General features: G+C 37.7%; 1 protein-coding gene across 9 annotated transcripts in view; it reads left to right on the top strand.

Moving 5' to 3' along the window:
- The window catches only part of LOC136825801 (uncharacterized), a 682,034-nt gene that overhangs the window by 622,782 nt on the left and 32,778 nt on the right, over positions 1-26,474 (top strand). For 6 of the 9 annotated variants that reach the window (XM_067082714.1, XM_067082715.1, XM_067082720.1 and 3 more), the window contains 3 exons: positions 16,110-16,252; positions 19,625-19,846; positions 22,955-23,111. In XM_067082714.1, the coding sequence (XP_066938815.1) occupies positions 16,110-16,252; positions 19,625-19,846; positions 22,955-23,111 (522 nt within the window). Of the gene's footprint in view, positions 1-9,406; positions 9,609-9,955; positions 10,094-16,109; positions 16,253-19,624; positions 19,847-22,954; positions 23,112-26,474 lie in introns of those variants that run through there. The other 3 variants (XM_067082716.1, XM_067082722.1, XM_067082721.1) reach the window with 3 other exon arrangements.

The raw sequence follows: 26,474 nt of genomic DNA, 5'->3' as shown, positions 1-26,474 counted from the left end.
GTCTATGTAGGTTTTTGTGTTTTTTGTTGTCTATGTACGTTTTTGTTTGAATTGTTTAAGTTATTGTTTGCATTGTTTATATACTTGTGTAGTGCTTATATCATGCAAGCATGAATTGAACAAAGATATTGATGGACATTGTAGAAATTCAATGGAACACGAAAAAAAAGCCTTTTCCTACGATGAACTTCAATATACTGTATTTGTGATCACAGGTGTTAGGATATGCCACTATGAAATTCAGCTTTCCCCGTACATGTTATTCAGTATAGAATTATTCTTTATTCTTCCTAAATATAGGTTAATAAATGATGATAGACCTTGATGCTGAAAAATATGCAAATTCATTTTTGTGTATATATATCTATATATGCATAAAAGTGCACATACCTCCATGTAGCCTCGTATTCTTGTCTATTGCCGTTATGCAAGTAACCATTTAGTTACCTGAAGGGTAACTACGTGGTCGGTTTGCATGATAATTCTCTTGTTCTCGTGGTGTATGCTTTATGAAGTTGTTCACAGCTGAGGTACTTAACACCATTTGGTTTGAATGTTCATGTTCTTTGGCTGGAGATTTTGTCTGTCTCTTGTGGTTCAGAAAAAGTTCGTGTTTAGCCTTCACTTGTTTAACATGGTCTTCACTTGTTTAACTTAGCCTTCACTTGTTTAACTTGGTCTTCACTTGTTTAACTTATCCTTCACTTGTTTAACTTAGCCTACACGTGTGTAGCTTAGCCATCACTTGTTTAACTTAGCCTCCACTCGTTTAACTTAGTCTTCACTTGTTGAACTTAGCCTTCACTCGTTTAACATAGTCTTCACTTATTTAACTTAGCAGTTTTCACTTATTTAACTTAGTCTTCACGTATTTAACTTAGTCTTAATTTTTTAACTTAGCCTTCACTTGTTTAACTTAGCTTTCACTTGTTTAACTTAGCCTTCAGTTATTTAACTTAGCCTTCACTCGTTTAACTTAACCACAGAATCGATAACCATTGCTGTTAAGACATTAGTCTGCGGAAACGTATGTTAGTATTGTTATTATTCTTTTTCCCAGATTAATTAATCCGGTTTGAATATAACGGCATTATAATTCATTCAGTGCGAATCCTTGTATCAAATAGAACTCCAGAGGAAGACCCTATTTGTAGACCAGACGGCCTTCATATGGGCTTATCGATAGGTACTTGTATCCAATCTCATTTTGAGATGCATAGACAATCGGTTACATGAGTTGGTAGATTTCATATTCATAAAATCCTTCTGCTCAAAGATTTATCCATTTTCAGCTTTCTGTGAAAGAAAACTGTCGTGCCGGCTTTGTCTGTCCGTCCGCACTTTTTCTGTCCGACCTCAGATCTTAAAAACTACTAAGGCTAGAGGGCTGAAAATCGGTATGTTGATCACCCACCTTCCAGCCATCAAACATACCAAATTGCAGCCCTCTAGCCTCAGTAGTTTTCATTTTATTTAAGGTTAATGTTATCCATGATCGTGCGTCTGGCAACGATGTAGGATAGTCCACCACCTGGCCGTGGTTAAAGTTTCGCTGGCCGCTGCTCTTACAGCATTATACCGAGACCACCGAAAGATAGATCTATTTTCGGTGGCGTTGATTATACGCTGTAGCGGCTGTACAGAAAACTCGATTGCGCCAATTTCGGCGTATCTTTTACGTATTTCATTGTTTCCCTTATCTGACTGTAAGAAGTTCCATTAAGCGTTTCATTTAGTATTGCATAACAAGAATACTTACTATATTTACTTCATGGTATAGGCTTTCTAACTTCCTTACGTTCTCTAAAGGGATAACAATCAAACATTTAGCTTTCGTTTTAGGACGATGTCGAAGGCACGCCATTCGTACAAACACTTGCGCTGTGATGTAGATTCTATTTTGGTAGGTTACTTCACCATTGTCTCGCTGAGAAAAATAATACTTTTCTGAACTGTTGTGGAATTACTTATTCTAAGTAGTTTTGGGTGAGAGTAGGATCCCAGATTTACACAAATCTGTTAAATAGGAATTTTCAGGAATTCTCTTTAATCGCTTCCCAGCAATACATGACTATAATTTGACACTTTCAAGGAATCTAACAATTCCACATTGCTACGAACATATGCATTGTTTTGCGAGCTCAAAATAGGAGTGCCTGCTGTATTCTGCTTCTGCTGCTTGCTTGCTTGCTTGCTTGCTTGCTTGCAGTGTAAGAGAAGGCACGCGAGATGGTGTAGTGACGAATTTTAGAAATGGGTTTTGTTGTTCATCGTTACTGAAATAATGGTGAACTTGCACAGCTGTCCTGGGATCTTGCGGTTGAGCGCTTGCTATTCTCTGTCTATCTCTGTCTTCTGTCTATCGATCTATATTATCTGCGTATTTGTGTGTGTGTATATATATATATATATATATATATATATATATATATATATATATATATATATATATATATATATACATATACAATGCATTGTTAAATTGATATAAGCCGCCTTCTTCTTCGCCTGTGCCTGTGTTGAGAAAGTAGCAGAACAGGTCTGTGACTCAGTATGTTCAGCATTGTCCCCCTCTCTCTCCCCTCTTCTCCCCCATCCATTTTCCCTTTACTCAGGTTTTCCATCTTTCTTCTCTCGTGTCTCGTTTGCATCATCACCCGTCGTTGTTATGTCACCCACCACACGGAAGGTACCATTCCCGCACCTGGTTCGTTTTCGGGCGCCGGTTCGATTAGTTTCCGAGCTTTCTTGTTTAAAATGGACCCGTTTCATTCGCCTTTTAATTTTAGTCGTAACGGGCGATTTGTTTTCGTGGGTATTTGCTGATACCCACCGAATCTAACCTACAGGTGTGAGGAGTGTACGAGGAACTGGAGGAAAATGGATACCCGAGAATTTGTGTCGGTAACACATGTCAAATCGCTTTCTACCCTCGTGGGCTCGATGACTGGGTAACTGACTGATGAATGCCTTGTTTATGCGGTGATAATTTTTTTTTTTTTTAATTTTACGGTTAAGGTAGGCGTGTTGTCAGACGCCAGAGATCTTATTGCTTCAGTTTTTTTCTGATCTACGCCCTTTTGTAGTGTATGGGCCAATATATCCTTAGCTGGTGTAGAGTATCATAATTTTTACTTATTTATTTTTTTGCTGTTTATGCTCATCCTTTGTTTGAATTCAACATTGTGTGCTATCATTGTTTGTCTTTTTATTAAATTACCCACAAAGCATCGACTTGGAGACACTGGAAGATCCTCATTTCCCTGCTTGCATTTCTGCCTTGGGTGAAGACATACCACAGCAACAGTGGACGGTCATAGTCGAAGCCTCGACGTCTAGAGATTGTGATCGCTTATGGCCTGATAGGAATGGAAATAAGGACATTCCCAAACAGACGGGACTACAGCGGAGAGACTTAAACCCACCGAGAGTCTGTCTTGAAGTCCAAAAGGGTAGAATCTGTCAGGGTGTGTCTTTTTTAGCCTATCCGCGCATAGTCGCGAGGAGAGGTTTTTTTGCGCAGTAACTGGATAAGGTATTCTTTATTCCCGCGGGTCGCAGACTACTTGTGGGATGTATGGTGTGGGAAGATTTTAGACTTTGCAAGGACATGTCTCTCTCTCTCTCTCTCTCTCTCTCTCTCTCTCTCTCTCTCTCTCTCTCTCTCTCTCTCACACACACTTTATGATGGTGAGCGTTTGAATACAATTAACCTTCCGCGTCAAACCGAATCGAGTCTCTCTCTCTCTCTCTCTCTCTCTCTCTCTCTCTCTCTCTCTCTCTCTCTCTCTCTCTCTCTGTGCCATTTACATAAACAATCCTTTTTGGTTTCGTGAGAATAAATCAGGAGAGTGTGGAGACCTCATTCTTTATAAGCTTCTGTGTAGATATAATTATCATATTTTTTCTTTTGCTACTTCTTAATCTGATTTTGATTTGTTCTAGTTTTGGTTTTAAGGGGGAAAACTTAATTGGTAAAATTTCTCTAGTCCTGTGTGTGTGTGTGCGATTCCATTGTAATATGTTTGCAGAATTTTGTTGGTAGCTTTTTCTAAGAACAAGATACACCAATTGAATTACAGTTACTGAATGCTAATAGCACAGTTGGATTTCGTTTGAAAGAGAGAAAGCGTTTTCATCCTTGGACTTGTTTTCGTTTGCTTTGTAGTAAGAGAAGTATTTTGTTTAAATTAAGGCAGCGTACAGAATTTATGCTCAATGAATCAAAGTATTCCATAATTTTTACTTCTCAATAACCAGTTTTCGGGAGTAATAATGTATTTACCTAAGTGTATCATTATTTATTTTTGGTTGTGAAATTAATCATCATTACTTAGAATCTTTCACAACCTTTCACATATAAAAAAAAAACCCTGTTTATCATAATTGTGGAAGAAAAAGTCATTTTATGAAAGTACATTTGTACCGATGGTGTAATATTATTCGGAGCAAAAGTAGCCTCAGGTTAGGAAACTGTGGTATGTAATGATTTGACCAGTTTTCCTTTCCTTAAACCAAACGTACCAACGACAAAAAGAGAGAGAGAGAGAGAGAGAGAGAGAGAGAGAGAGAGAGAGAGAGAGAGAGAGAGAAGAAAGTGTCAGGTGTTGTTATTGCAGAATCATCGCTTTCAGTATTGGTTGGTATTTTAATACATTATTATCTATTTATTAATTTAATTTTTCTTTTTAATAAGTGAGATCTCTTCTTTCTGTATTTTCCTTTACCTTCTCTTCCTTCCTAATGAGCATTATATTCTTTGGAATAATAATAATATTCTTTGGAAGCTTGAATTTCAAGTCAGTGGCCCCTTTGATGGGCTTGTTCCATATGAATAGGGTTCATCTAATGAATAATAATAATAATAATAATAATCTTTGGAAGCCTGAATTTCAAGTCAGTGGCCCCTGTGGTGGGCTTGTCCCTGTAGCTGTTAATTTTTTTATTTTTATTTTGACCTATACTAAAAGTTGCGTCTGCCAGTTATCAAGTGTCTGACAAAGTGCTCATTACCACATGGTTCGTTTTCATGTTGTCATGGTCGTTGTAAGTGTGTCTCGTGCGCTTCTGAGAGACACTTGAAGTCAGTCTCTCTCTCTCTCTCTCTCTCTCTCTCTCTCTCTCTCTCTCTCTCTCTCTCTCTCTCTATATATATATATATATATATATATATATATATATATATATATATATATATATATATACATATACAAATATATGTATATACATATATATATATATACATATATATATATATATATATATATATATATATGTATATATATATATATATATATATATATATATATATATATATATATATATATAATTTTATATATTTATCAATATGTTGTAAGTTAAAATGACATTTTGCCATGTATGAGGAGAAAGAAATATATTTAAAAAAGTCAGGGCACAGTCATGTGCAGGGTTGTAAATATCTGTTGTTTTGTGCTTGGGGGGGAGGGGTATAGGGGTCGGGTTGGAGGAAAGGGGGTTGGGGGGTTGGCAGGTGCAGCTGTACCTGATTGCGTCATTTCCGATTGGTTACGTGCACACACTGTTACCTCATTATACATAGACTCACTTGCTAGGCTTCTTTCTTATCTAGAGGACGATACTCCTTATATACATATGTATGTATGTATATATATGTATATATGTCTATATATTTAAGTACGGTATCTGTATATAAATATACACAAACTGAGGAGAGAGATAGTTTTGTCTCTGAAATATAGCCTTTACTTTCTACATTTTGGCGTTTTATGGGCTCATATATATATATATGTATATATATATATATATATATATATATATATATATATATATATATATATATGTGTGTGTGTGTGTGTGTGTGTGTGTGTGTGTGTGTGTGTGTGTGTGAAATGTTATTTTTTCATTGGGTAGGGAAGAAGAGTTCTGTAAGATGTTTAACGCTTAACAGATGGCCAAAGTGATGGCGTTTTCGTTCTCTTGGTTGCAAGAATTCACACCTTTCCGGGAAATACATTTGGCTTCGGGTAAACTGGAATTGTGGAAATAGGTGCGTCCTATTTGTGTGTGTGTGAGAGAGAGAGAGAGAGAGAGAGAGAGACTGCAGTATATACGATGACCTATATATCTGTTCTAGAGCTAAGAAATGATGGCCGATCCAATGCCAATGCTTCAAAAAAAAAATAAATCAGAATTATTACACCGTAGATGTGAGTTGTTTTTCCCTGTGAATTACTGTCCTATGTAGTCTAACCTAAAAAACACTTTATATAGACTCACAACCGGTCGTGAGCCTATATAAAGTGGCTTTCAGGTTAGACTACATCGCCTAGGAATTGTTCTCCGCGGTGAGAATGAAGGCTTCGGTGCGGTTTAGTTTGTGGCTTTACCTTTGGGGACAATAGGCCTATCGATCACAGGAAGACAGGAACCAGATGTTGCCTTTATGACAGGAAAAAGGGAAAGGCGAAGGAGGAAGGGCGCGCGCACGCAGGCTTTAGGCCGAAGTAAGGGGGGGGGGAGGCGGGAATGCTGAGTGTGTGCATGTGAGAAGGACAAGGTAGGGACTATACCTTCTCCGGTTCCCCTTCGAGATTCACCACAGAAATGTGAGGATCATTAAGGGGCCGTGGTCTCTCTCTCTCTCTATACACATACATATACATACACGTATACATATATACAATTGAATATATCACAAGTAACTGCACATATATGTGTCTAGAATGGAGAGCCGGCCTCTACATCTACAAATATGTCCACCGTGATAAATATCCGTAAAAGTTTTACTTTGTCTGAATAAAATACTCTTAATGTAGGTTCTAATTTAATTTATTACTTTGAAATCCTTCCTGGAGATTTTTTTTTTACAACAAACTTCTTGTAAGGATTTAAGGAAACAAGAAATATATATTTTCGACCCTGTTCTCTTTTGTGGGTAACACAACAATATCCTCAAGGTAGAATGGATGAGGAAACGGCACACCTTTCACTCTTATGAAAATGCTCAGAAACTTGTAAAATTCCAGCGGCACTTTGCTCAATGGATGGTTGTCCTGTTTTTTTCGGAAGAATAAGAGTGGTGGGGTCATTCGGGTGGGAATAACACTTTCTAGACGTTTGGCACGTAAGGCGAATCTTAGTGATTTTAATGGTCTTCCAAGCTCATTATTGTCTTTTTTGAATTACTTCATTAAGCACCACTGCTCATGGTGTGCCAGTAACTTGGGCTCCGAAGCTTGGTCGAATAGTTGTTACGGTCCAGCTTGCAAACCAACGAGCATCACTCTATAGTCCTATGTTACTATTAGTTCTTTTCGATGATAGAGGCAATTAGAAGAAATGCTTTAATGAATACTAAGCTTTGTACGGCCTTGGTTAGTGTTTAGGCATTGTTTTATGAAACTGCTGAAAGGAAAGGTTATTTAATATTATTAATGTTTTTTTAATTGCTTGATTACATGTTTATTAGAGGGACACTTGAAGAGTGAATACTTCGTATCCTTATGATGATCATTAACCTTTGACCTGGATATTTGTAAAGAAAATTAACCGTATGACTGTTCACGCTTCCAATGCACTTAGTCATAGTTTTACTTCCAAATTGGACTGATATCGGTACAGTTTCAAGTGCTATGCTGTATCAGATATGTTTTATCTTACGTTATCTCATATTTTATCTTATTTTATGCTTTCGTTTTGGGCTGTTTTGACTCGGTTTCATCTGATCGGTGATTGACTGTAGAATTTTAGCCCAGTTTTTTTAAGTTAATGATATTCATCTATTTGTTATATGTTGATTTTTACCGTCTGTAGAAGCTAAACAGCTTTTTTTTACTGTTTAGATTCTTTAGAACAATGTCCTTGAACCCCGAGAGATTCTATTAATAACGATGACAGAATAAAATCTCAAATGGAAACACGAGTCGTACAATGTTGGTGATAATGCTGAGATAAAAGAGACAATCGGCGTTTTATATCTTGGAAAGTGAGAATTTTCTCTTATCTCACATCCTTCCCTCCCCCTCTTTCTCTCTCTTCTGATACACACACACACACACACACACACACACACACACACACACACACACACACACACACACACATATTTACTTCTCGGACCTTAGGAATACAATGGATAGTTAAAAATAGCAGATAATCACTTGTTTACCTACTTCTGTAGAAATAGTGTCTGTTATGGTATGAGGCAGACTCTAGTTTACACAGATCCCCTTCTTGGGCTGATTAATAAAGTGAATACCAAATAATCGGTGTTTATCGCTATACCTGAGTTATTATTCAGTACCAAGCTTTGTGCAGAGATGTAAATTAAAGTACACAGATCATTTACAGGACAGCATCAGAACTTGACAGGGTTTGAATTGTGCATTATAGATTTACAAACTCCTCAGCTGAAAGTGAATTCAGTAGAGAATTTTCTCGATGAATCATGAAGCCAAAGCAACACATCATTCAGCCGTTTGTCGGTTAGGAAAAGAAGCGGTGGGACCCGGGCTAGGGTAGAGGGCAGCGTGTCCCGTCTGAGCGATTTCGGAGGAGGTTGGTGGGGGAGGGGGTAGGCGGAGACTTCGCAATCCCCTACTGTAACCGTCCTCAGCCACCCACCCGCCCGCCCTCTGTGACTCATTCGTCTGCCCCCTCTCTCTTTCCTTCATCTCCCTCTCTCCTCCCCCTCCCCCTCCTTCATCCTAACGCCCTATCTCCCGTCCACGCCCTCATTGCCGCTTCATCTCCCTCCCTCCTCCTCCTCCTCCACCCTTCATCGCACCAGACGTTATCACCCGAATAACTTTTTTGTTCACCTGCTGTGATCTAATAGCACATATTGATCAGCTAGGTGTATATTGGTCTGTTCAGAAGGAAAACCGCGATTGATTTCGGTTAAATCGTTGGTTTGAGGGCGTGAAGTAGAAATAAGGTACTTTTATCTCACTTGTTTAATGTGCTTGCTCTAGAAACTCTTCAGTTAACGCGTTTTCTAGGTGTCCTTAGGAAGGTGACGCGTTTTGTTGACACGCTTTGTTGTGTATATGTATTTGTATAGAAAGAGAGAGAGAGAGAAATGTAGCTTGGGGGCGTTGTTGTCGGCTTCAGTGGATGACCTGCTTGTATACTACAACCAAGCCGAATGGTTTTACACATGGGGCTTTCTTTTCCCGATTAACCCCTAGTCCTACATTTAGACTCATGCCACGCATTCTGACGTGTAATTCGGTCTTGAAATATTAAAACCCTTTTTTTTATGAGTCTGACGTTGGCAGCATTGTAAAACTAAACAGAAGCCGAGTGTAGAACAACCCAACACTGATCATGTGAATGTGTCTGAGAGAGAGAGAGAGAGAGAGAGAGAGAGAGAGAGAGAGAGAGAGAAAGCACAGCCCAGGGATGACGATGGGGGTGAATGCAAGTACGGGGCTGTGCTTGTGATGAGTGTATTTGTATCTGTGCATTTGCGTGGCCCACACAACCTTCCCGGCAGGAGGACTTGAGCGAAGTGGGTCTCTCGTTCATCGAAGGAGAGGATCCTGCCGTTGATTTTAGACTCCTTCGGAACTTCCACAGCGGATTACACTTGCTCCTTTTGTCAGGTGACTGGAACCTTGGACACTGAATTTATTCACCTTTTGTGGCAGTTTTTGGAAGATGACGGGAAATGTTCCCGGGTCCTTAGTGGAATTATTTTGCTTGGCAGTGTGATATAAAGTTTTTTTGGGGGGAAAAACTTAGTTTTTTTCCGTGAGGAAAATTTCTTTGGTTGAGCGACTCTGTGGTTGTAGGTCTATATTTACACGCTAGTCTTAACTGTTGTGTTTTGATTCTTTTTTTTTTTTATTGGAAGGAGCTTGATGTCCAGAGAGAGAGAGAAGGGGGGGTGGGGGACTGGAACGGGTATTTTTTCGTGAATTTACGACGCTTATTGTGCTCAATGCTCGAACAGTCTTGACAACAAGCACTTCGTTTCTGGAGTGCTTACAGTTGAGACAGTAGGACCCGCCTTGGTAAGAGTTGCCTCTTGTCTTCTGAAAAACTTCGAGTTGTCCTGAAGTCTTGAAGGAGTGTTGTGCATCTAAAGGTAATACGCAGTTCAGACGCCGGTAGTATCGGCCTAAATGAATCCTAAATGCATTCGTTTAATCTTTTAACTTGAATTTGTATCTCTGCTTCCTTATTTTTATTTTTGTCCGTTCCTTCTCATGGCATTCGGTAAAAAGAATCTTGTTCTCTGTCGGTAAGCATTCGTCTCGCTTGCAGGTGTGTCAGATTCCCTGAGAGCCGTGTCTGCAGAGGGTATTAACCCCCCACTCTTAAATGAAAAGGTGTTTAGTGGTGCGTCAGGCGACGATTGTGTCAAAAAGCAGCAGCAGTGACGAAGCTCTTTTTCGCGGTTAGCGTAAAAAAGAAAAAAAAAAATGCACTGCAAGGGGAGGAGGAAGAGGAGGAGGAACGTGAAATTGGAGGTGTGTGAGTGTGTTAGGCTGAGTACGATTTGAGGAAATGACCTTTTGGACGCCATGAGAAGTATATTAAGCAAATGGGCGTACAAATGTCTTAAATGGCCGTACGTATGTCACGAATAATTGCGCTGTTGTGAGAAAATAACAGACATGAGAAAATGGTCATGTCAGTGTCATGAGTACATGACGTCACATTTTCATGCGGATGTCATGTCTAATGAATGTGATCACTTGCATAAATAATTGACCTCACAGTTAACACACGCAAAGGACTAAAATGTCGTAAGTAGATGACATTACAACTGTCTGCAGTCGGTGGTATTACGCACAATTCAAGAGTAAATGACGTCATGTCAGTTTAATAGTTACCACATACAAATGACAAAGTTAAATGACCAAAGAAAAAGCATCACAAATAGAGATGTTGCAAGTGGTTTTAGAAGCACAACCCCTTATTGGTTCAGGTTTTCCTCTCTCTCTCTCTCTCTCTCTCTCTCTCTCTCTCTCGGCATGACGCATTTTCCTCCACGGCTCCCTGCCCCAAACACTTCCATAACACAAGGATCGTGTCATCTGATACGACCAGCCACTGAGTGTCGTAACACTAGTGGATCCTGGATTAGGGGTCGAGGTGGTAGTACTACTACTAGTAGTAAAAATAGTAATAGTATGAGCGAGTGGTAATCGGGCAAGCATCACCAGGAAAGAGAGAGAGAGAGAGAGAGAGAGAGAGAGAGAGAGAGAGAGAGAGAGAGAGAAGAGACAAGGTCTGCATGCTGTTCTTGCAATTGCTTTCAGTGCATCTGTGTGGACACGGCCTCTGAAACCTGATTAGTTTACCAATGCCTGAAGTTTTAACCACCACACGAAAGAAGAAGTCGACGACTGTTGACGAATATAGTTCGTATGAAGCCGTGGAAACTTCGGCCGGTGTTCGGCATGCAGTTCGCTTGGTGTGTGTGTGTGTGTGTGTGTGTGTGTGTGTGTGTGTGTGTTTCACGCATCGTGATTATGCCGGTGTTGCAAGCCGTGGCCCGTGTTCGGAAGGAATGAGAGAGAAAGAGATGTGTGTGTGTGTGTGCGTGTGAAAGCGTGAAGGAATCTAGCTCCTCTTCTTCGTCTTCAGATTTATTCTGGAAGTGTTGAATGTCTTTACGAAGGGCAATAAAATGTCGAGCCAAAGAAAGCTGTAAATGACTGTCAGGCCATTGCGATCTCTCTGTACTGGTGTGGTTCAGAACACTACAGTCATTTTACAGTTACGTTAGTCTGAAACTGCCTCTCTCTCTCTCTCTCTCTCTCTCTCTCTCTCTCTCTCTCTCTCTCTCTCTCTCTCTCTCTCTCTCTCTCTGTGTGTGTGTGTGTGTGTGTGTGTGTGTGTGTTTGGGGGTAATGTGATGTGCTGTCATTTCAGTGGAAGGCACTAATGAATCGGCAGGTGGCGAATGCCTTATTTTATGGCCGTGGTGTTGTTAACAATGTCCTCCCGTTATTTATTTCAGCCATTACTGTTGTTGCTGTTAATTCGGGTGATTGTTTCCCAGGCAATTAGGGGTCTTGTAATTTCCTGTCCCTGTGTCACTTTTATTTTGTCAGGCTGAATATTCAGGCTGGAATAGGCCGGACGCTGTGATTGGGCCTTGGGACTCAGTGATGCAATTTCGGTATATTGCCATGTTGCCTTGCAAGCTGAAGCGATTGGATCCCATTTTGAATGGTTGTATCCTGTTTTACAAGATGCCCTTGGTGCCTTGGCTTAGGAACATAGGCAGACCACGTGTATAAAGTTGTTATTATTATTATTATTATTATTATTATTATTATTATTATTATTATTCATGAGAACCCAATTCCTACGGAACAAGCCCACCACAGGGGGCCACGACTTGAAATTCAAGCTTCCAAAGAATATTACGGCGTTCATTCGAAAGAAGTAACAGAAGCTAATAGGAAATACAGAAAGTGGAGACCAGTTATCAGAAACTGCCAGCTACGAAAGGCAGAGAAAGAGAGCGAGGTGGTCTCGTTTTGGACAACATTGCAACAACGCCAGCAGCTGTTACACAGCTTCTCAATTTGATGCGCGTTTGAGTCAAGGGTTCTCAGTTAGTCACCTTTGGTTTACTTGGTACACGTCACGTATTTATTACCTCACGAGGTTTCTCAGGAATGCTGAATACTCGCTGTTGTAATGAGGTCTCTGCATCTTGTAAGGCTTTTACAATGTAGGGTAATCTGGTGTCGTCTTGTTAGGTATTTGTGTCATCGCTTGCTATTGTAGGGTAACCAAGGTTTGCTGCGTAGAATAGCTGTTTTGTGTTGTTTTCCAGCTGGTTTTGTTTTGATTTGTTAGATGGTTTGTTAATATATAGGCCTAATCCTCTTTTTTTTTGCTTTGTAAAATGTTTTCCCGATCATTTCGTAGTATCTAGATTCACTCAATCGCAGCACAGAGAATTTTAGTCTATATTAGTTCAATTTAACCGGAAGTGGGACTAGATGGTTTGTCAATACATAGGCCTAATCCTCTTTTTTTCTGCTTTAGAAAATGTTTTCCCGATCATTTCGTAGTATCAAGATGAGAGATAAGTTGAATTTGTCAGAATTGATAATTTTTACCTAGAAGGATGTCGATTATTAGATTATATATTGATATACGTGGCATCAAAGATACAGTAGTTACACCTCCCATGTTGTATGTTGTGATCGGTCACTCAGTGAGCTAAGGAGAAAGAGTTGAGAAGGAAGAGGGTAAGACTGAGTAACAGTAAGACTCGCTGGAAGGAGTGTTGGCAAGCGGGAGGGATGGAAACTAGCTGATGATTAAGGTGGGTAGGAAGAAGCCTCGGAGGATGGCGTGATCTGCAGAGAGAGGGAGAGAGAGAGAGAGAGAGAGAGAGAAAGGTGATGCATGCCTGGTGTTCGCCGGTAGGCTGCTGCCTGCCGCTAACCGGCTGACGGGTGGTGTCTCGTGTGAATATACTGTATACATATACAGTATATATATGTTTCTTGCGTACATATTCAAACATTTTTTTTTATACTTCAATTCAGTTTACTTTCGATTTGAAAATGTCAGTCTGGGGTATTGAATTCTCCCCGTTACCCAAAACCGAAATCATATTCTTAGTAATTCGTCATCATCATCATCTTCCAACCCTAGCATTCATGGTATCTGTAGGGAAATCATCAGTTGGGGGTCATTAGTGAGTGTCATTTGTTTATTATGTGAAGAGGCTGGTTGGAATCCCAAAAATCTTCATACTCTTCAGTCCTCTGTATTGTAAATTTCATTATTGACGTGGAATTATTTCCTTTCATACTCAGTAATTGTTATCAGTTTTGTTACGCTATTACCTGTATGTTTATCATTATGGTGACCTTGAAGGTTGTGACGTCGGATTTACGTACGAGAATCAGTCGGGAAGCGAGAAATGCAAGATTGCTGTATAAAAGCTGTTTTCCGTCAGTGTTTTTCTTTAAATTTCGAAATAGAAAGTAAAACCAGTCAGAAAACACTACAAATAAGACCTACTTTCACTTAAGCCATCGGTAGTCTCAAGAAATGTATTTACCTTTACCCTTCCTTTTATTCTAGTTTCCTTTCATTTAAATTCTATTTGTGTCACATCTTCGAATCTAAAATTATTATACTAACGGAGGCTTTCAGTCATCACCTTGTGTGTGAGTTCGTCCCCTTTTCGTGTGAGATTATAGGGCTCTTGTTTGCATTTCAGCTCTCTTTGTAGATGTAGGGACTCTCCCTCTCTCTCCTCCTCCTCCTCCCCTTATTTTTCCCTCTCTCGCTCCACTTCACTCCCCTCTTCATTACTTTTTTTCCCCCCCTCAAGTGCTGAACGAGTTAATTGGAAAGGTAGGCGGCGTGCTTCTCAACCAGAGTGCCTCACGTCTCTGGCCCTTATTCTCTCTCTCTCTCTCTCTCTCTCTCTCTCCGAAATTTTGTATTAAATTTTTTTTCTCCGAATGTTATATTGATACTCTCTCTCTCTCTCTCTCTCTCTCTCTCGCTCTCTCTCTCTCTCTCTCTCTCTCTCTCTCTCTCTCTCTCTCTCTCTCTCTGTGAATTTTTATATTGATAAATCCCTCTCTCTCCGAAATTTTGCATTAAATTTTTTTCTCCAAATTTTATATTGATACATTCTCTCTCTCTCTCTCTCTCTCTCTCTCTCTCTCTCTCTCTCTCTCTCTCTCTCTCTCTCTCTCTCTCTCCTCGAATGTTTGTATCGATTAAACAGGGTTGAACTCGTATTTTAAGATAAATTTTTCTGCTTGCAATAGTTTTCCGTAACTCCATTACAGTCACATAATTCAAAAGTTCGGCAATCCTCAAAAACACGTTAAATTATTTTTTTTACGTAAAGAATGCAGATTCTTTTACAGTCCGCTCCATCCTCAGACATAAGGCATCCATGTAAAATCATTATTGAGCAATTCGGTACTTTACGAAAATTTATGTTCGAGATGAAGAGGGAATAAGCAAAATGGGTGTTAATATAGTTTATATTTATTTAATTTTCTGTACTTTTCTAAATTAGATTTCTATAAAAAAAATTTTCTGTACGTTTCTATATCAGAATTCTATAAAAAAAAATTTGTGCGTTTCTCTATTATAATTCTATACAAAAAATTCTGTACGTTTCTATATTAGATTTCTATAAAAAAAATTGTAAGTTTCTCTATTAGAATTCTATAAAAATTTCTTTGGCACTTCACCATAAACATTTTTGAATGTCCTGAGAAATCGATTATTGCCATTGGCGTTTTACTGTGCTCCATTCATATTATCTTACTCCCATCTTGCTATCCACCCTCCCCTAACAGTTATTTCATAGTGCAACTGCGAGGTTTTCCTCATGTTACACCTGTCAGACCTTTGACTGTCACTTTCCTTTCCAGCGTTGAACGACTTCATAGGTCCCAGCCCTTGGCCTTTGGCCTAAACTCTCTATTCCATTACATTCCATTCCATTCCATTCCATTGGCGTCTCTGGGTGTGAATATCGGAATGAAATAATGTGGCTAAAATTCACTGGCCGTCGAAATGTTGGTTATACATTAAAAATCGTTTTATATTTGTTCTGTAAGTAATCATTATTTGCCATTAGTACATTTATTTGTGAATCTCCGCTTTAAATAATTTGGAGTAACTATTTTTCACAGTTTCATCGTCTGAATGATGCCACAACACAATTGTTATAATTTTTTTTTTTCTTTTTAATAAGTGAGGTCTCTTCTCCCACTTCCTAATGAACACCTTAATATTCTTGGGAAGCTTGAATTTCAAGTCAGTGGCCCCTGTGGTCGGCCTGTTTTATATGAATAGAGTTTATCTTCTGATTAATAATAATAATATATAATTTAATAGTAATAATAATATTCTTTGGAAGCTTGAATTTCAACTCAGTGGCCCATATGGGATTGCTCCATATAAATAAGGTTTATCTTTTGAATAATAATAATAGCATTATTATTCTTTGGAAGTTTGAATTTTAAGTCAGTGGCCCATATGGGCTTGTTCCGTATAAATAGGGTTCATCTTCTGAATAATGATAATGTATATTTTTGTTTGAATTTCTGAATGAAGTAAATGAATGTTTTATTTTTCTCCTGCAGGAGACACTGACGGTGTTGGTCGCTGCCTGGTAGAAGCAGCAAGGTCTACTGGCTCCGAGGACAACATCACTGCTGTAGTAGTTTTCCTGCGCCCTGTGTCCACCCTTATGGAGGAGGAAGCCCAACGCATCGCCCAGGGACAGGTAATTAGCGGGGGACGTAACCCCCCTTCCCTTCATTCTTCTTTGGAGAGAGAGAAAGAGAGAGAGAGAGAGAGAGAGAGAGATTTTTAATCATCTGAATATTGACAATGATTGGCTGTTATAGAGATAATTTTAGATGTGCGTGTCTGTGTTTTCTATACTATTATTATTATTATTATTTTTGTTTTTTATATACATATGAAAGTCACTTTGCATCATGATGTGAGCGTATGGTCTTTTTCTTTATGATAATTTCCAGCAATGTTCTCTTTCATTGCAAGAGCTTTTTGCAGATATGTTTTTCAGTTCATGATTTGCTTCCTGTAGAGTAACGAAGTCACATTATTGGTTTGTTTCACCTGGCGATGTGATTAAAAAAAAAAAGTATTTTGAAGCTCATTTGACTTATCCACCTGAATTTTCCTGATGACGTGTTGGTCTCCTATCAAAATGCTGATTTTCAGTTCCACAGGGAAGTTTGTGGAACGCCCAACTGAGATTGCGAATCATTGGCCACGGTGTCTGTGGGATTTTTTGATGATGATGAGAGAAAATAAAAAAAGTGATCCTTAACATACCATAACAGACAGTGGAACACACTATATATAATCTGTACATTTTGCATATGTATATATATTTTTGTTTTCGTTTCGCCCTAGTGATGTATGTTAACCAAGTCAGTCAGTCCTCAGCAAAGCTTGTTTTGTTTTCTGTCAACTAATAACTCCGTCCGCTCACGGTTTTTAGACATCACCTAGATGCATACAGACAGGTTCTCCTAAGTGCTATTTTCTTACACGTGGGAAAAAATAACATTAAAAAATCCTAACTCGTGTGGTGCTATTTAAATAAAAAAGTGAATTGAAAACCATTTCAACTCTGAAAAAAAACTATTTTATACAAAGCCCCAGTACTTCTTGCATTCCTTTCACTTAAAAATATTGTTCCCCCGAATTGTGAAGAGTGACTCATGTTTGGCCCTCTCCGTCTTCCATGAGTATCGAAAAGGCCTCGTTTTGATGGGACATTAATAAAAAAAACTTTCAAAAGACACTTCCTTTTTTTGTACGACGAAAAAAATTGTCCTCATCGGCTGAGACTGTGTCCGTGACGAATCGTGGTTGGCTGAATATATATATAAAAAAAATTCCACTCTTTGAAACCCGTTGGTTGGTAAGGAATCAAAATTCTATTACATTCTTGTCTTTTTTTTTTTTTTTTTTTTTTCATGGCTTTTTTGATGAACAAAAAATCTGTTTTTTATTTGTTTTTCCGCTTTGTTTCAAGAGATCTGTGGCTGTACCTGACTTCTTAATTAAATGTAGCTGAGTTGGTTCCAAGAGATGATTATTATTATTATTTTTATGATTTCTAGAGCAGGCCCATTCATTTTCCAATTCGGTCTATTACTGTAGTCCAAAAAGTAGAATCCACTGGTTTGATTGGTGTTCACATCCTTAGTGTCCCCCCCTTTGCGTTCGTTTTCTGAACATTAAACAGTAAAATCAGTGAATTAAAACAATTTTTTAAAACATCTGAGAAAGATAGAGAGAATGGCCAACCACTCTGAATAGATAATTCATTTGCAACTATTCCGAATGCTTCCTTTATTTTCTGCTTAAAAATCTCTTTCAAGCTTTTACGTTTGAAATTAAAATTCACTGCATCAATTAATACACATACTTTTTCTTTTAATAATAATTATGACGCATGTTTCACTTTTGTGGTCTTTTTTATTATAAGTGTCCTTTCTCAGTCTGTGGTTAGTGTAATTCCGGTGAATGTATATATATATTTTTATAAAGTTTGATATGCCGTCTTAGTTCTAAACAAATATGCATGAGCTGTAAATGGTGTGCTGGAAAATTTTTTATTATATATACTGTATATGACTGTGAAATATTTTCAGTTAGAACAGAATTCCATCAAATATAAGGACCCCATAGAAACGCCAAAATGTGGAAAATAAAGGTTGTATTTCAGAGACCAAACTGTATCTCTCCTCAGTAAATAGTGAATCAGCATTTGCCTGAGGAGAGAGACAGCTTGGTCTCTGAAATGTAGCCTTTGTTTTCCACGTTTTGGCGTTTCTAGGAAGGTTACGATGATAATGTCAATATGTGATAAACCTTGCAGCTAAAGACCGTAGTTCAACATGTTCATATGAAGTTAATTTCGCATTCCCAGTTATTTTACACCCACTATTCTCACTGAATTTAGCCAGGGCGGCTGTGTGGAATCTTAGGTTAATTTGACGTTTTGTAAAGTTGTTTTCACTATGTAATATGTTTGTCTGTCAGATAAAAGCTTATTTATAGGGTTTTGTAGGTTGTACAGGCGACATGTCTGGTATTAATACTTGAATTTTTGTAGGTCATACAAAGGGTAACATTTGGCAAGAATCTTTGCAGAATATTACCAAGTTCAATGGTGTAAAAATGTGTATGTATATATATATATATATATATATATATATATATATATATATATATATATATATATATATATATATACACATAAACATACACATTTACACCATTGTGGATTTCTTCATTATTATTATTATATTATTATTATTATTATAATACAGAAAATATTCGCAACTCCTAGAGTTATGACGTGAAGTTCCTTCGCAATGGTCGTTTGTAATATTGAGCGTAATATTGAATGTGTGAATCTGACGAATGAAATTAATGAATGAGTATTTTTTTAACTGGTAAACTGAGATTACAGCGGCTGCTGTAATATCCCCAGTAATAACTGGCACGAAAACGTGATATTAAAAAAAAATGTTTAGGATAAAAAAAATTTGTTGGCACATTACGTGTACTGTATATATATGTTTTTTCTTTCAAACTTTAGGTGTTCTAAATTTAATGGTTAGCATGACTTTCATGGCTTCCATGTTAATAATTGTCTGGAGTTGTTTGAAAACGGTTGAAAATGGGCTAGACATTAATTTTTACTCTATGAAGGTTTTGTGTACTTTGCACTATATATATATATATATATATATATATATATATATATATATATATATATATATATATTATATAATATATATATATATATACATATGTATATATATATATATATAAATATATTTATTTATTATATATATATATATATATATATATATATATATATATATATATATATATATATATATATATATATACATATACATATACACACATACACACACAAAGTGGGTGGCAGTGTTTGCAACTGAAGAGAAAATCAATACAGTTCAATCAGACTAACTCAGTAATTTATAAGTTGGGTCAGCACGAAGACTGTGATGTTAATATGCCCTTCTGAGTCACCGAACCGGAGGACGCGTCCTTAATCATTTCCCCCCATCTCCTGCAGGTCCCTGACGACGTCCCTGCCGTCTTGATGGAGAAGGACTCGACGCCGTCGTCCATCAACGCCATCTTCTCTCCCCCCATTTTCACGTCACCCTTCAACAACCAGTTCGAGCAGAACGAGATCTCTAAGCACATGAACATGGACGAAGAATTTGCTAACAGTGAGAAGATCCGGCAGGAGATCCAGAATGATTTGTCGGCGCCTCTGGATGTGTCCTTCAAGGTAATTGAATTTTCTGGATTTGTCCTACAAGGTGATTGATTTTCTGGATATGACCTACAAGGTGATTTCATTTTCTGGGTGTGTCCTACAAGGTGATTTCATTTTCTGGATGTGTCCTACAAGGTGATTTCATTTTCTGGATGTGTCCTAGAAGGTGATTTCATTTTCTGGATGTGTCCTACAAGGTGATTTCATTCTGTGGATGTGTCCTGCAAGGTGATTTGATTTTCTGGATGTGTTCTACAAGGTGATTTCATTTTCTGGGTATGTCCTACAAGGTGGTTTCGTTTTGTGGATATGTCCTACAAGGTGATTTAATTTTCTGGATTTGTCCTACAAGGCGATTTCATTTTCTGGATCTGTCCTCAAGGCGATTTCATTTTCTGGATTTGTCCTACAAGGTGATTTCATTTTCTGGAAATGTCTTACAAGGTGATTTCATTTTCTGGATGTGTCCTACAAGGTCATTGAATATTCTGAATGTGTCTTACAAGATAATGATTTTGACAAGGTGGCATGCCAAAGGGCCCTGTGAACACAATTGTATTAATTTATTAATTTATCTCTTTTTAATAAGTGAGGTCTCCTTTTTCTATATTTCCCTTTACCTTCTCTTACTTCTTAATGAACACCATAATATTCTTTGGAGGCTTGAATTTCAAGTCAGTGGCCCCTTTAGTGGACTTGTGCTATATGAATAGGGTTCATCTTCTGAATAATAATAATGATGATAATAATAATAATATTTAATAATAATCCTCGTTTTACTTATATTTTCCTCGTTTAACTTATATTTTCCTCGTTCAACTTATATTTTCCTCCTTTAACTGATATTTTCCTGCCCTGAGTTAGACATTCATCCCCTCAGCAGACTTGGTCAGAAGCCATATGACAGACCGAAGGCATCAGCATTTAATGTTCTTTTTAAACTCCCGAGTTGCTGAAGCCTAGCATGTTATCCCCTGCTTATATACCTGACAGTCACGTGGAGTTTCGTCTCTCCTGAGAAAACGATGACCGGTCCTAGTTCCTGGCTTCACTTAGTAGGCATGGAGATATGATGGTGTCTTGTCATCAGATGTTTGGCCCGTATGCTTGTGGACTAAGGATTCTTATAGGTCCTTTCTTTGGTTAAAAAAAATCTTATTGGCCCTTATGTTTGGTTAAAAGAATTCTTATAGGCGCTTTATTTGGTTAAAATTATTTTTATAGGCCCTGTCATTGGTTAAAAAAATTCTTATAGGCCCTTTCTTTGGCTAAAAAAATTCTTATAGGCCCTTTCTTTGATTAAAAAAAATTCTTATAGGCCCTCTGTGTTGTTAAAAAAAAATCTTATAGGCCCTTTCTTTGGTTAAAAAAAATTCTTATAGGCCCTCTGTGTTGTTAAAAAAAATTCTTATAGGCCCTTTCTTTGGTAAAAAAAAATAAAAAACATGACAAAATTACTTGGAGATTGTTAGTGGTAGAAGAACAAATTAGATTTTAACAAATTTATACCACTTTTGCTTTGATAGCTGTCAGTTTTTAACTTAAGAATTAAGGAAAGATAAAGAAATAAGGAAAAATAAAAAGATTGAAGATAAATTGATTACGTAGTGGGTGAATTTCAAGATAACTGATATTTGAACAGTACTTATCATATGCATCATTCGATGAATCCTTGTGACACTCTCTCTCACTCTGTCTCTCACACACACCTAGGGTTTGTTTTCTACTTTCTCTCTCTCGTATGCACTTTCAAGTTAGCTCTCTCTCTCTCTCCTAGGATTTGTTTTCCATTTTATCTCGCTCTGTCATATGCACTTTCAAATTAGCTTTCTCTCTTTCTCTCTCTCTCTCTCTCACACACACACACACACACACCTGCCAAGATTAGCTTTCTATTTTATCTCTTTTTGTCATATGCACTCTCTCTCTCTCTCTCTCTCTCTCTCTCTCTCTCTCTCTCTCTCTCTCTCTCTCTCTCTCTCTCTCTCTCTCTCTCTCTCTCTCATATGCACTTTCAAGTTAGCTCAAGCGTAAGTGTCAAGTGCAGCACCCTAGATAAACATAGTGACGCTTTTTATATCATTAGCCATCGTTTTATCACGCCTGTTTTTGTTGTTTCTGTGACATATCACGACTTTCTCCGGAAGGCAGTGATAAATAAGTTGGAGTTAGTCATTTGTTGTTTATCAAAATACTGTAGTGCCGTTGAGAGACATTATTATTATTATTATTATTATTATTATTATTATTATTATTATTATTATTAATTTATTTATTCATTAATGAATTAGTTAAATTAATATTATATAATTTAATTAATTCATTAATAAATAAATAAATTAATATTATTATTATTATTATTATTATTATTATTATTATTATTATTATTATAACAAAGGTTAGAGGACTGTTGACTTTATCACCGGTAAAGAGAGAGAGAGAGAGAGAGAGAGAGAGAGAGAGAGAGAGAGAGAGAGAGAAGAAGAGCAAGCAACGCCTACCTACCTTATCCATCTTATCTCCTTTCAAACTTTTATTTTTTTTCCTCCATTTTCCATTTATTATCGAGATAAGAACGATAAGCAAAGACAATCACCGACGAAGGCAAATGGCCGAAAACATTCGGGTGGTTTTCGAAACCGGTTGGTATCGGTTCTGACCCGATCGGAATTTTTTGAATGAGTGGTATGAGTGAGTGCTTTTGTCACATTATTATTATTATTATTATTATTATTATTATTATTATTATTATTATTATTATTCTACAAGCTACGCAAACTAGCAAGATCCCGCTTCTATGTTTTGAATGAGTCTGAAGGATTAGCATGAGTTCTGTTCACTTATTATTATTATTATTATTATTATTATTATTATTATTGAAAATAATGGCTGTTTCTATGGCATTCGGTTGATATTAAGTCTTCTCTGTTCGTCTTACAATAGAAGGAGATTTTATAAATTGAATGCTGCAGAAACAACTTCTTCTTCTTCTTCTTCATTATTATTATTATTATTATTATTATTATTATTATTATTATTATTATTATTATTATTATTATTATTATTATTATTATTATTATTATACAAGCTTCACAATCGTGTTCTTCTCTCTCTTTGCAGGATCAGGACGAGTCCCTGCTGGATTCCACGAAGTCCTCCGTCGTCCCACCCCACGATTCGGATTCAGACGAAGGCATCGCCGTGGGCAACGAGGGTGCTCCTTCAACCCAACCTACCCTCAGCGTTCACGATGCCCCCACACCCACTGCCGAGGAGGGTAAGTGTTCGAGTGATGATTTTTTGTTGTTCACTGGAAGTGTCTGTCTCATTGCTCTTCCAGTTCTTTTTAATGCTTCCAGTACTTTTTCATACTTTCAGTTTTATTTAATATTTTCAGCTCTTCAAGTTCTTTTTCATGCTTCCAGTACTTCCAGTTTTATTTGATATTTCTATTATTTCACTTCCAGTTTTATTTAATATTTCCAGTACTTCCAGTACTACATTTAGTATTGAGTACTTCCGGTACAGTTAGTATTTAGTACTTCCAGTACTTCCATTTAGTATTGAGTATTTCCAGTACTACATTATTTAGTACTTCCAGTAGTATGTAGTGAATATTGAAGAGTAGGAACGATGGGACAATTGAGGTCTTGGAATCTTTTGATGAACTGAAATAGATTGATTGTGAGGGAAAGAAGACTTGATAAGTACTTTTTTTTTATGATATGAATGAAAAGTGAATCCGAGTGCCGTGGAAAAGAAGAGCCAATCAATTAATATCCAGCCATTCATTGGAAGAAGAAAATGAGCAAAAAAATGCCCCGGAGTTTCTTCAGCGCATTCGAGTTTTCTGTACATCGTATAATCAAGGCCACAGAAAATAGATCTATCTTTCTGTGGTCTCAGTATGATTCTGTATAAGCCGCGGCCCATGAGACTTTAACCACGTCCCGGTGGCGGCCTAGCCTATATCGTTACCAGAAGCTCGATCATGGCTAACTTTAACCTTGAAGAAAATCAAAACTACATAGGGTAGAGGGCAGCAATTTGGTATGTCTGATGATTGGAGGGTGGATGTTCAACATACCAATTTGCAGCCCTCTGGCCTCAATAGTTTTGTAAGATCTGAGGGCGGACAGACAAAGCCGGCACGATAGTTTTCTCTGACAGAAAACTAAAAAGTGACGTATATGACATTTGGTCTGGTATTAGGCTGACAGGTGACACTTGAGTCATAACAGTGTGTTAGGCGGTTCGCTTCTCACGTAGGCAACAAGGAAGAAGACGACAGACTCCTTTAAGGAGCAAGAAAGCAAAGAGGATAATAATATAATCGCGGTGACTGACTGGCTTAGCTTTCAAACGCCCAGGTTATTTGCGTGATGCACAAAGCTTTAATGCTTAGATTTACTTGAGTTTTTATTTTTCTTAAAGAAAATATTTCTATATTGAAAAGAAACTTTTGGGGGTAATCGAAAAAATAAAGCAAAAATGAAATATTTCGTTACTGAAAAAAAAATTGGGGGGAAATCGCAAAAATAAAGCAAAAATAAAATATTTCATTACTGAAAAAAAACTTTGGGGGAAATTTGAGACAACAAAAATAAAATATTTCCTTACTGAAAAAAACTTCGGGGGAAATCGCAAAAATAAAATATTTCCTTACTGAAAAAAACTGCGGGGAAATGGAAAAAATAAAGCAAAAATAAATTATTTCCTTATTGAAAAAAAACTTTGGGGGAAATGGTAAAAATGAAGCAAAAATAAAGGCAGATTTAACATATAATTTTTTATTTTCACGTCCTACCAAAATTCATATGCTTCATAAACTGAAGACCTCGAACACGTATTGCTCCATAAATCAATAAATAAAAAAACAAAAAGGAAAGTTGATTGTAAAGATGAAGGTATTTTTTTTTTATTTCAATAAAAACCAAGAAGTATTTAGAGCTAACTGAAGCGTCACGTTGTAAAATTCCACACACACACACACGATCGCTCGATCATTGCTGCTGCTGCTAACGTCTGTCTGTCTGTCTGTCTGATCGATGATAGTTTCACGAGATCGATCAAGCGCGCCCCCAGAGAAAGCGGTCTTCAGCGAGGTCGTCTTCAGACAGTATGTTCCGGTCTGCCAGTCTGTCTTTCAGTTTGTCCCTCTCAGGTCCGTCCCAGCCCGCAAAAAGTTGTCAGTCTGTATGTCAACCTGTCTTAGGTCCGTCCAAGATCGCAAAACGTTGTCAGTCTGTATGTCAGTCTCAGTCTCAGGTCCATCTCAGACTGCAAAAATTTATCAGTCTGTATGTCGATCTCAGCCTCAGGTCCGTCCCAGACGGCAAAAAGTTGTCAGTCTGTATGTCGTCTCAGCCTCAGGTCCGTCCCAGACGGCAAAAAGTTGTCAGTCTGTATGTCGTCTCAGCCTCAGGTCCGTCCCAGACGGCAAAAAGTTGTCAGTCTGTATGTCGTCTCAGTCTCAGGTCCGTCCCAGACCGCAAAAAGTTGTCAGTCTGTATGTCAGTCTCAGTCAGCTGAAAGTTTTCATTTAGAGACTGATGGCCGAAGAAAGCTGTCGAAGAATTATTTAAATTTTTTTTTTTAAATTCTGTATTATTTCATCTCCAGGTCGTCTGTATTCAATTAGCATTCCTATACTTCGGGCTGGGTTTTTAATTAACAACTTAATGTGGACAATTATTTAGTTTATTTACATTGATTATGAGCAACTGGAAATCCGTATGTTTCTGTGCATTGATTATCAAGAATATGGCGTATTTCTATTTGCTTGTTTCTTTGTATGAGTTATCAAGACTTGCTGCTCCTTTTGTATTGAAAAGTGACGCGTGTGTTCTGTTCGCCTGAACAATTTCTTTACTTTTTCAAGAAATTGTTTCTTTTCCTACTTGTGATTTTTTACAAATACGTTAAAAATCTTAATTTCGTGTCGGTATTCTCTCTCTCTCTCTCTCTCTCTCTCTCTCTCTCTCTCTCTCTCTCTCTCTCTCTCTCTCTCTCTCTCTCAAAACCTTGTTTGCCATCTTCATTTTCGGTGTCTTCCTTTGGGCCTCATTTCCTAGTTATTATTCTCTCTCTCTCTCTCTCTCTCTCTCTCTCTCTCTCTCTCTCTCTCTCTCTCTCTCTTTTTGTTATCTCTCTCACTCTCGTTTTTGAACAGGTCAAATAGCCGTATTGATATATTATGAACTACATAAAGGAAAAAAATATTTTCCGTGCCGTATTTGTTTCCACCGAGAAATGTGTGCGCGCGCAGTTGAGGAATTTCTGCATTTCTGGGAGAAGCTTAAAGAAAAACTCTCCCACCCCCCAGAAAAAAAACATTACGGCACATGGTGTTTGTGTTTCGTCACGCCAGATGTCGTAAGAGCTAATGAAATGTGATTAGCTGAAAGCACTGTGAGGCTGTTGACAAAACAAGCATAAAACCAGTTATAGTATTTTGCATCTTGGTTTTTGCAAGTCTTCGTAACCACTAGGAAGAGCGTTCTGCAAAAGCTGCTGCCTTTTGCTGGTATTTTTTGTTTTTTTTCCCGGGGGTGGGGGTGAGGGAAGAGCATACTAGCATTCGTTCTTGTTTTGACTGTGTTTTATTTGTTGGGGGACCGCATACCAGCTTTTTTTTTTT

The sequence above is a fragment of the Macrobrachium rosenbergii genome, chromosome 39, assembly GCF_040412425.1.
Source record: "Macrobrachium rosenbergii isolate ZJJX-2024 chromosome 39, ASM4041242v1, whole genome shotgun sequence".
In the NCBI taxonomy this organism is placed as follows: Eukaryota; Metazoa; Arthropoda; class Malacostraca; order Decapoda; family Palaemonidae; genus Macrobrachium; species Macrobrachium rosenbergii.
Note: the sequence above shows the minus strand (reverse complement) of the source record. Positions and strands in the feature narration are given on the sequence as shown.